This window comes from Cyprinodon variegatus, unplaced genomic scaffold (genome assembly GCF_000732505.1).
Source record: "Cyprinodon variegatus isolate N-32 unplaced genomic scaffold, C_variegatus-1.0 Scaffold1376, whole genome shotgun sequence".
Classification (NCBI taxonomy): Eukaryota; Metazoa; Chordata; class Actinopteri; order Cyprinodontiformes; family Cyprinodontidae; genus Cyprinodon; species Cyprinodon variegatus.
Window position 1 is genome coordinate 13,815 of NW_015151829.1, and position 11,927 is coordinate 25,741.

At 34.7% G+C, this 11,927-nt stretch overlaps 1 protein-coding gene across 1 annotated transcript; it reads left to right on the forward strand.

The window, feature by feature from the left end:
* The first annotated feature begins 276 nt into the window (after positions 1-276).
* Positions 277-9,676, forward strand: LOC107103091 (probable E3 ubiquitin-protein ligase HERC3). Its single transcript, XM_015402612.1, has 23 exons — positions 277-291; positions 405-556; positions 631-707; positions 1,612-1,833; positions 1,936-2,027; positions 2,167-2,297; positions 3,301-3,422; positions 3,791-3,867; positions 3,979-4,082; positions 4,181-4,240; positions 4,325-4,430; positions 4,525-4,720; positions 5,894-6,024; positions 6,119-6,220; positions 6,367-6,465; positions 7,342-7,494; positions 7,574-7,708; positions 7,790-7,959; positions 8,039-8,102; positions 8,185-8,255; positions 8,334-8,517; positions 8,622-8,721; positions 9,273-9,676. The coding sequence occupies exons 1-23, from the start codon at positions 277-279 to the stop codon at positions 9,488-9,490; spliced, it is 2,781 nt and encodes a 926-aa protein (XP_015258098.1). The 3' UTR covers positions 9,491-9,676.
* The last annotated feature ends 2,251 nt before the right edge of the window (positions 9,677-11,927 follow it).

The following is an 11,927-nucleotide window of genomic DNA, read 5'->3' on the forward strand; positions in this document are numbered from 1 at the left end:
AGAGCTTTTGAGTAGATTATATAAGAGGTAAATGTTTTCACTAGCTTATGTGAGAGCTTTTTACTAGTGTTTGTGTGAGGTTTTCAGTATATTATATGGAAGAGTGTAATTTAATATGTGTATATGCAAGTTAATTCTGATTTATGTCCCTGGGGGCACCTCATACCATTAAGGAAGAGATGTGAGAACACTCAGCTTCACTGACAAAGATCTGAGTTGTTTGGGAGGGCAAGTAACACATTGACAGAAAATGTCCCCAGTGATGCTATTTCATTAATGGGAAAGCAGAAGGTAATTAAGACAAGAGAGCTAATCTCTAAAACTGACATGGCTACAGCTTGATGCTAACATGTTTGTTACCTGTCATTTTTAAATGTTTCAGTGGCCCTAATCCTCTTCCATAGATTGGCTCTTACCTGATGTGCTTTAAATTCACAGAGTTTGTGCGTTGTGATGAGAAGATCCAGGCTGTTAGTTGTGGAGATGAAGTGACTCTGCTGTCTGAAAGTGGGAAAATCTTCTGTATGGACCCAAATCTCACTCCATTTCAATCCAGGTTAGAGGGAGTTTAGATCTGTGTTGTTCTGTTCTGTAAGGAACATATTGTTAATTTTATTGTATTTTTTTCAGCCCTCTCCAAGCTCTATCCAGCATCATAATAACTCAGATTGCCTGTGGGAGCCATCATACTCTTGCACTTGCTAAAGGTAAGGCACTAAAAACTCAAAATATCCCTTTTACGCCAGCGTTTGCTTGGAAATAAGAGATATTGCAGGTTAAACTGCTATTACTTAAGATAGTTTTGTTCATAACTAGTTATTTGCAATCACTGATATGTTTTATTCAATTTTTCAAATAAGTCTGGGTTCCATTAGATAGGGGATCCATTGAGAGTTATTTAAATCCTGAAAAAACAAAGATTCAGCAACCCTCCTTTTTCAAGGCCGATATCTGGTTTACTGTTTAATGGTCATGATTGCTGTTAGAGACCTTTTCCTCCTCCTCTCCCTGTGTCATAGTCACTGACATGATTCTGTTGCTGTTTTACTGCTAACTAAATTAGCTTGTTTTTTTATCATTATTACTCAGCTGTAGCTAATTATAAAAGTACCACCCTCTTTAAATAAGTGAACAATTAATTGGCGTTACATCCCCTAATTTATCAGTCTTTGCCTTTTATACAACTCACTAAATTTGGTGGCAGCTGAAACAAGATTTTATCTTGTTACTTTGTAGTTTTTTGCTCAAGAAAAACTGTGAGAACATGCAAACATTGAAAAAAATTTAAATCTAGAGGAGTAATTTTTTCTTAAAATAAGTGAATTTTTCTAGCGTTAAGGAGGTAAAACAGACATTTTGCCAATGGAACAAGTCAATTTACACTTAAAATAAGAAAATACAATTGCATTGTCTTATTTCAAGTGCATATTATCTAATTATCTTATCTTAAGAGTAAAAATACTAATTTCATTAGCAAACTATCACATTTACCTACTCAAAATAAGGACAAATACACTTAAATACACATTTTTACTTATTTCTAAATTGTTTTTCCAGTGAAGATGTCCAAAAACTTCTAGAAAAAGTTATGATTTTTTTTTTTTTTTGCAGGTGGTGGGGTGTATACATGGGGCGAGGACTCTAGGGGTCAGTTGGGACTGGGTACGGGTAATTCTGGTTCTGGTTCCCCCCAACATGTCCAGACTCTGTCCGCCATCCCTGTGGTGCTGATCTCTGCGGGAGCAGAACACAGCTTCGCCCTCTCCGTGTCTGGAGGCGTGTTCGGCTGGGGTGGAAATGACTGCGGACAGCTCGGGCTGGGAGACTCTGAAGGTGACAATTTTATCCTCAGCTTTTGTTCAGACTGTTTGCTCTGAATTTTACTACATTCTTTTATTTCTACTCAAACCTTTTTTTGTCCTTTAATATATACAGATAGAAACACACCAACATCAGTCAGTTATCTGAACATGAAGAAAGTGGTTCATATTTCCTGTGGAAAGGAACACACTGTGGTTCTGACAAAGGTCAGTAATTCATAGTTTTTTAATGTTTTTATAGTGAAGGGTATCAAATTCTTAAGACACAGAAGTATATACTGCCAGGATGAATATGGTCCTGATAACTGGATCTCACTGTTTTGTTTATTGTTTAATTTTTTTTCAGGATGGTGTTGTGTTTACATTTGGTTCTGGCAAATATGGACAGCTTGGACACAACTCATTCCAGAATGAGCTCCGTCCTCGGCTCGTTGCAGAGCTCTGGGGGGCAAAGGTCACCAAAACTGCATGTGGGAGGTACTTTAGTATTAATATAAAATTCTAATAAGTACAGACAGTTGCATATCGAAGTACTTTCTTTCTGTTCTTGCATGCAGAGCTACCCTGTATCACAGGATTTTTTTTCAGAAATGATTAAGCTAATTTAAGTCATGTTTTTTTCAGGCATTAAATCTACAAGCTTATAATAGGCTCATTTGGTGGTTAAGATCATTCTAAAAACTTTGTTTTTACCTGTTTTGTTTAGTCTTAAACCAGTCTGGATTCTTGAATGGGATGGTTGCTCAGCGATTTGGAGGTTGCCTGTTGTTATACCATCCAGATGTGCCACATCAGTATCAGTACTAGTGTAATTGAACAGTTAGTTTAGTTTCTTAGGTCTGGAAGCCTCACCTGATCACTCCAACAATTTTCTTTCCATTATGGCCAAATTTAAACTTAGCTTAAACTGACCATGAATATTTTCTCCAGATAGAGTTTGGCTTCTCTGTGTCAACAGTTTTGTTGTGTTGGTGTTCCAGCGTATTCCAGCTCATAAGAGGCTTCAGCCTCGATTGTTACTAAACTTCTATAAATGTTCTGTTTTAAAAGGGTTGCTGATGGTGAAAAAGTTAAAACACAGTGAGAACTTGGTGTTCCAATGGAAAAGTGATCAAGAACAGACTTTGAAGCCGGTTTTTGTATAGATAAAACCAGGCAATATTAATTTTCTGGAATAATCTCCTTAAATCCTTGACTGAAACCCAGATAAAAATATACTTAAAAAACAGATTCCTCCCAATCAAAAAGCCAGTTTAAATCTATGTAAATAATTCAGACAAAAAAGCGGGGTAAGTATGCAGTCAGAATGAAATATTTCTTCAATTTGTAAGCTGAATTATTCCGCATTAGAGACAAAGGCATGAAACAAAAAAGATGCAATAAAATTACACAGAACCCCATGTCTGACTGCATGAAGATGTCTTTTAATTAACATGTATTAATTAAAAAAACTGTCTTTACACTTTTCTATCTCTTCCAGGTATCACACATTAGTGCTGACTGATCCTCTGAATGTTTACTCCTTTGGTTGTAATGACCACCAGCAGCTGGGGCGTGAAGACAATTCTTTATCTGTCCCATTACCTGTACAGCTGCCCATCTGTAAGTCCTGCTAGGTTTAATAAAGTAAAGAGAAATCCCTTAATAATGATGTTTTACCTGCACCTCATTCACATTAACGGCATTAGAAGACCCGACTCGGAAGGGATGTAGATTCAACTGTCTTGCAACAGTTTATAGCTTAAAAATGACTACATCTCATATCTGCATTGCAGTATACTATTTTCACGTTTTTAAACACAAAAATAGGACTCTGCCTAAAGCAATATGTTTTTATAGTGCTAGAAAAATGTTACAGATAGAACAGCCTTATTTGGAACAGCAGCAGCTTCATGCAGTTGCTTCAATTCAAATCAATATTGTTCATTTAATAACCTAAAAAGTTAATAACCTGTACTAATGATGTGTAGGTGCCACAAATGGTCACAGAATTGAGGACATCTTCGCTGGACCGGATTGTTCATTTGCAACCTGGAGACCTAAAGAGGTAACAGCACAATGTCACAGAGGAGAACCTCTCAAGGGTGTTATGTTATTGTTATCCTTTAATGTCAGGTCAGTACTTTGTGGAAGATTTTATTTAAGTTTTTTTCCCCAGGATGGATCGAACTCAAAAGCCGACACAAAACAAAGACCGATTGAAAGAATGGTGGCTAAATGGATCCCTGATTGTGATGGAAAGTTGTGGAAAGTGACAAAACAGTAAGAAAGATTCCTTACTAGGTGTTTAGGTACCAGCTAAGTTATTTGACTGAGAAATCTTAAATTTACTGCATCATTTTTATTTTCATTTTTTACAGGGAAATTCATTCCACATTTTCCTCCGCTTCAATTATGAATCAAAGTTTTCTTGACCAAAGGTACACACAGACCTTCAAGGATATAATCAACATTTTCTTTGTACCTGTTCTTCTTTTATTTGGATTTTTATTTATTTATTGTAGGAAAGACAAACATTTCCAGACTTCACCAAACTATCCTGGTTTGGACTTATCTTTGGCGAAAAGAGAGTTTGAAAACCTAATTGAAGAGGATATTCTTCAAGACGAAGTAAGAGGTTAAGGGAAAATATGCACATTTAAAACCTGAGCAGCTTTGGGAGATATGTAACTTATAAACTGATGCTTCTTGTATGTTTTAACAGGTGGAAAATGCGGTTCTAATGTTGCTTCCTTCTCTTAATAACAAGCCAGTGGGAGTGGAGGGTTTGAGGGTCTTCCTGGTCCTGAATGAGCTTCTTCATGCAATTCAAAAAAAATATGGACCTCAGAGCTTTAAGCTGTTTGGGGAGGTTGTTGCTGCCTTCCAAAAACTTCCACCGGAAAGCCTCCAGATTATAGGTACAGTCGGAATTTATTGTGATTCATGCTAATGTGTTCATAAGTTACCATGCCCATATATGTATGAAAACACTGGTACATTCAGGCTTTGTGAATTTTATTATTCCAAAGGTTTTTCACTTTCCAACTTTATCAAAGGTTAGATTTTTATCATAGGCATGATTTTTATCATGTCATTACATATTTCAGCCGCCAGGGGGGCACTGCCTCCCAAAAAAATCCGCCCATGATTTTGATATATTTAAAGAGGTAACATCCGTGGCTCAAGCAGAAAAAAGGACGTTAGTAATGAAAATAGTTATTATCGGTAAGAATAAATGAATAATATAGCAAAAGATGTCCACAGTGTTGCTCCTACAGACTGCAATATCATTTAACGTGTAAATCCATGATTGAGACTTGAACTTTAGGCAAATCAGAATCGTTTGTTAATAATTAATTTATAATTTCAGATATCTGTTCATTACTTTTAGAAACTTTAGCAGGGATCTTATTATCTGAAGTGTAATATTCTCGCTGTATTATTGACTCCCAATAAATTTAACTCAACGTAATTAAGCATAATTTCCTACAGCTAAGAGTGTGCGTCTATAGCAACTGGTAAATCAGCGGGTTACTACATAGCTTATTAAAAATACATAAAATCATCTAAGTGTGTCATTCTTGTTTAAAGCATCAGCATTTTTGATTCTGGCAAAAAGAAGGAAAAGAATATGTTATATACGTATACATATCACATATTCTGGTCATTTTGGAGGAAAAAATGAATAGCATAAGCCTCAGTTATTCTGTTAACAAATTTTTGGCTAATTAGATGTTGCTGTCTTACCTGCAAAACCCTATGTGCAAAGGAAAATAAAAAAGTAATTTCCCTCCTAAATACAACTTTGTTCCAACTTGATGGAGAGAGCTAAAGACATGAAAGAAAAACTGAACATTAAAAAACTCTTATAGACTGGGAGGTAGTTAGGAATGGAGCTGAGGCTGACATTCCAGGATAACAGGAGCCAACCATAAATAGTAAATAAATATGTGTTAGAATACTCCAAACCTGGCTCCTAGTTCATAGCATAGATGAACCTAATCAAATATTCGAATACGCTTGTTTATATTTCAGTGTCAGACTATCTTTGGGGGAAAAAAACTCTTTTTGATCAGCGTTTTCCTCCTCAGGAGTCTGGTGGCGCTCACAACCATCCTCTACAATGGTCAGACATGTAGAGGCCTGGAAGGCAGCCCTCTCATTGCCATGTAGTCGCTCCACATACAGGTCTATCATACTGATCCTTCAGAACATGTACAAGGTTAGTATCAAACGAACCTTGTATTATTCCCAAAAAGTGCTTTTCTACCTCTGGCTACTCTTTTTACCGCTGCATGTGATTATCGTTTCCAAAGGCAAACCAGAACAAAATTCCTGAAAAGATATTTCGTGTGGAGTTTAACATAATTTTTCTTCAAGAGGATCTGATGCTTTGGCGAGGAATGTCAAATGGGAAGGTAAAAAAAAAATTATATATATATATATATATATATATATATATATATATATATGTACATTTTTCTTTTTGTCTTTGTGAAATAATTTTAACAAAAAATTTAAAAATTACTATCTTTTTGTTTGTACATGTTTTTAATTCCCCAAGACTGAAGATAATTCACCCGTCATCCTCTGTGATTTCCCATTTGTTATGGATCTGAAGTCAAAGAAAGCAGTTTTTGATATTAACGCTAATTTGACTAAGGTAAATAAGCACTGTCCTCAAACTCTAAATAGAAACATTTTTATATTTTTATATTTTCCTAATAATTTGATTCTCAAAGATCATTACAATTTCTTCTGTTTTATTTATGTAGGAAGTTAATTTGATAGTGTGTCTTATGTTTTTGACAGAAGTTTTCTTAAATGTATTGCTTACCATCCTATTTATGTTTCAATAAACTACCTTAATGAGTGAACTGCTTCTGTTGTATCAGCGTAGAACCATTCAGTATCTTTTCAATCTCAAATATAAGCAACCCTAGTTTCAACATTCTTGACCAGTTAATATAAGTCTAGTCAGTATTATTTATGTCACACTATTGATGCGAAATTGAAGAAAATTCAAAGGCATTTATGGCTGTCATATGAGAGACCACCAAATAAAGATGTTAAAATACATATATTAAGATTAAATATAAATCCATAAGGTCTAGTTCAATAAAAATATGTATTAGCTTCTGTTGCTAAACATACTTAACCTGTCCTTTGGTTATATCAGTTGCCTATCCATGTGATTGTTCCAACTTCACGGTGGCATACCTTTCCCAGGGCTAAATGGATGTAGGCACAGGTGGACTGCTTGTTATTGAGGTTTTATCCCCAGCTTCAGGTTTTATTTTTTTTTTGGTTGATAATCTTTGAGAACGTCTCTGATAAGGCAAAAAGCTCACATGTTTATTTTTTTTTTTGTTTTGTTTTAGAATTCTCTTTGCTGATAATTAAAACCTAAATTTATTTGACAATCTCAGTACCTGCAAGTTTATTTTTTTTTTTTTGTGTGTGTCTCTTACTTGTAGTGGATTGAACAGACCAACAATTTGATTATTATTTTCTCATTAAAATTCAAAATGTTCCCTAGACTCAACACCAGGCTTTGATGAAGAGGGTTTTTCATCCTCTCCCAAAGTCAAATCCTTGTTTTGAACTGCATCTGAACCGCTCCTCCCTTTTGGAAGATGCCCTCCCTCAGCTGGCGGCTGCTGATCAATCTGAGCTTAAGAAACCTCTCCTGGTGAGTCTTTAGTTTTACCAACATGTTAAAGTTCAGAGGGCTCTCCCTGTTATTTAAACATTTTTAACTTATTTCTCAGGTGCATTTCAATGGAGACACAAAAGACACACGAGTCTACATGTACGACTTTTTCCACCACCTCGACATTGTGAAAAAACACCCGGGGATGTTCATGCTGAACGATTCTGGAACGCTGGCATGGTTCTCCTCCAGAGTAAGATGAGGTTCTTATTCACCTTCACAGGATTTAATTCTAACTAAAAGATTCTTATTCTTTATATTTTGATCAATGTAGGTAGCAAAAAGGGACAGGGCAAAGTTTCACCTGTTTGGGATTCTGTGTGGATTGGCCTTATACAATGGCAGCTTAATAAAGCTGCCAGTCCCACTGGTTCTGTTCAAAAAGCTTCTCGATCAAGAACCGAGTCTGGAGGATATGATGGAGTTCAGCCCAGTAGTTGGACGGTGAGAACATATTTTAGTCTCCTGCTGGCATTATAACTCCTACATGATTTAATGACTTTTTGATTGTGTCATTTTGAAGAACTCTGCAGGAAATATTGAACTATAAAGATGATATCCTGGAAGGCCTGTTCATAGACTTTAAGGTTGGTGGTATTCATATGTATTCTCTATAAGCTTTAGTGTTTTTCACATGATTTTACAAACCTGTTCACTCCTTACTTTCAGATTAATTGGGATGAGAAAGATGTTGACCTCGATCCAAGAAATCCAGAAAAGCTGGTCACAGAGCAAAATAAGTGAGTCCGGCAAATCAAAAATATTTCAGTGTTAATTAACACAAATTAGTTGGCTAATTTAATCTGTCTGCTAAACAGGAAGGAGTTTGTCGATGCCTATGTGAATTATGCCTTCAACGAGTCGGTGGAGAGCGTGTTTCAGGAGTTCAAGCGAGGCTTCTTCCAGGTGTGTGACCAACAGCTGGTGAAGCTTTTTGGACCAGAGGAGCTGCAGGGAGTGCTGGTGGGTGGAGGCACCTATGACTGGGCAACATTCAAACAGGTACATTCAGCTAAATGCTTTCTGTTTTTCACCATCACATTCTTTACAAATGTAGCATAAAAAACATGTACCGGTACTCACTAAACATGTTTTACTCTGTGCAGAACACACTGTATGAGGGGATTGACAGAAGGCATCCAGTAATAAAGATGTTTTGGGAGGTTTTCGATGAGCTTGAGGAAGAACAGAAAAAAGACTTTCTTTGTAAGTAGTCTTGTGTTTTTTTCTTTTGCTTTGCTTAAAGCTTAGACCAAAGAAAACATAAATGTAAAATGTCACTGATTCCATTAAATTCTGGTAAATGTACTTACACTGCTCTTATTTCAAGCAAACATCATCTTAATGTACTTTTAATTTTTTTTTTCTCAATGAGAAACAGACTAATTTGGCCCAAATTAGTTTTTTCTAACCATTTTATTTTTAAATGCAGCTACATATTTTCCAGGAATATCGGGACATTTAATTTAGTGACATCAGTCACCACTTTGTTTTGTTTATTAGCTAAAGTAATGAGATTCCTAGTGTAGATCTGATTCAGTTTAATTCATATTCAAAAACACTTTATTAATCCCAAAGGGAATTTAAAATAATAATGATAGATATGATGGTGGTATCATAGTAGTACCCTGACACGGTGTGAAATGCTTGTATGTTTATAGTGTATTTTGTTGTAATCTAGAGCCATATTTTCTAATTTCCTAGTCAGGAATACAACAGAAGCACATGACATCAAGATTTGACTTGGTCCTTTTTAGGGTTCCTGACTGGGTTCCGGAAAGTTCCTGTTATGGGCATGGACCAAATCAAGATGAGAATTCGACCAAAACAAGTCCTGAGCGGCCCCCATGACCAGCATTTCCCAGAGTCTCTGACGTGTCACTTTATTCTGGAGCTGCCATTGTACTCGACCAAAGAGATCATGCGGGAAAGACTGACGGAGGCCCTGAGACCAGAGAGAGGATTCGAGGAGTGATCTGAATCTGCAGAAAATTGAAGGATTTAAACATTGTTGCCTCTCAATCACTAACTCAGGATGACATATCACATTGCTATGGAAATATATGATGACACTATAGGCATGCTAAAAAAGAAAGAAAAATAACAGAAGAAAATAGACTGTTTACATTGCAGGGAGTCCATAGTGTTTACCCTTATAATCAGCTGCATTTGTTTACTTACTGTAAGTGTTTCATAGATACATAATTTTATTTTTATGAAATATATATTTGCACAAAGTTCACAAAACAGTCCAAGGTACCAAAATAATTCTTATTTCCTTGTGTATTTATTAACATTTGCTGTATTTTACTGCAACTTTGATTTTTGTGTTTTATTGTTCTTTGTGTTAAGAATAAAATTTATTTTTTTTAACTGTTTTTTTTTTTTTTTTACTATAGAGAACCTTACATCCTCTATTGATCATAACATCTACTCGCTGACTGGGATCTAGGTGATTATTATAGTTTTAAAAATTATGTTTATTTATTCTTTTTGATTTTTGACTTTCAAGTTGCAATATAACACTCTAAATTATAAAATACAACATATTTTCAATAAAAAAAATGTGTTTAATGATTACTGAGAAAAAAGGATTTAACTTAATTTAAATCTTGCTTTCTTGTAATCTGCAAGTTAAATCATTCATTGTCATTTAGAGTATGTTTCAGAACAAAGTGATCTTCATTAAGTTTTAGTCGTTTTTTGTACATAATTTAAAGACTATAGTAGATGTGTATTTTTTAAACTTACAGTATATAGTCATTGTAACCAACGACTAGTTCCAATGAATTTGAAGGATAAATATTAGATCTTCTCTGTTATATATTTAGGAATTACTTCCCAGAACCCATAGCTTAGTTTTCAGAGCTTACATGTATGTTAACTTTTCAGAGTTTAATGAAAAGTTTACTGTTTGGAAAGAGATTACTGCACCTGTACACCAATGTTGACCTCTGCTGAAATTTGCAGGGTACTTTTTTTCAAATATACAGGTCATTTTATTTCTGTATTCATTTATTTTTATAGAAAATATGCAATTCACTTGCAAGAAAATGTAGGTTACTTTACAAAATATGGCCATGTTTTACAAATTATAAAGAGATTAGAGGTCAATCTCTGGACTTTATGATATTTTCTAGATCACAATGTTAGGATCCAGAATCCACAGGTAATTTGGTTATAATGATACTCCAGTGTTTCTTCCAAGAACCAGGAAATTATATCCTGTAACCTAAAGGTTGGCGATCTATCCCAGAATTACAAAGTACTTATCGTAACTCAGTGGGTTTATAACGGCTTATTTTTCTACATTCTTTCTTCAAAACATAGGAACTATATTTCTCTTGCAGAACAAAGACACTTTCTGATCCCTTTGATGCATGGATGGGTGGATGGATAGAGTGTATCTGCACTTATTTATCTTCATATTTTGCATTGATTTAAAGTTAATAATATAGTGATATTATTTACAGCTTGTTGTTGTTCACTTTATATATATTCCCTACAAAATTCTGACCCTTTTATCTTTGTACAAACAAATGGGACTCCAGCATTTATTGTCTGTTGATGTCATTCTTTATATTACCACTAGATGGAGCTAACGACAAAACCCCAAAGACTGATTTATAAATGTAAAAGTTTCTATTGAAGTTCTACTAAAAAATGCCACTGAAAGTATTATATTGGAATTTCAGATTTATTTATTTTATCACTCTTTTGTGATTAGGTAGGAACATTTAATTTGTCCCTTAGGACAAATAAAGTATATCTTTAATTAAATTGCTTAACTTAACTTTTTGGTTTTTCTTCCCATTTTCTTCCCATTTTAAAACATAACAATGTCCTATAAAAGAAAAAGTATCCACTCCACTTTTTGCAAAACCTTTTAGATTGATTATAACTATTTGAGTATTCATAGGGATATATTATAAATCGTCTCAATTTAAATTATGCAACATCTGTGGCTGTAAACATCTTTTATTTAGATGGAATGAGGGCAAAAACTTTTTTGGACTTTAAAAGTTTAAAATCCTGGAACCAGACCAAAACCTAGATGGAGAGGAAAAAGACACTAGATGGCACTATCATTCTGTTGTTAAATATATTGTGACTGGAGACAAAGGACAACAGGGATGAGATCATCATTCAGCTTCAATAACTTACATAAAACATCAAGCCTTTACAAATATCGATGCACACATTCAGACTAATGCATGTCATTAAACTAAAGACATAGATGTTAAAAAGTTAATAGTCCCTAATGCTTATGAAAATCATTTAAACAGATGTTATAGTAAAGACTAGATCTGCAGAAATGATAAAAAGAAAAAAAAATACAGTAAACCAAAATGCTAAATTAGGTTAGAGACGATAAGGAAATATCACAGTTAAAGGTAGATCAGTATATACAG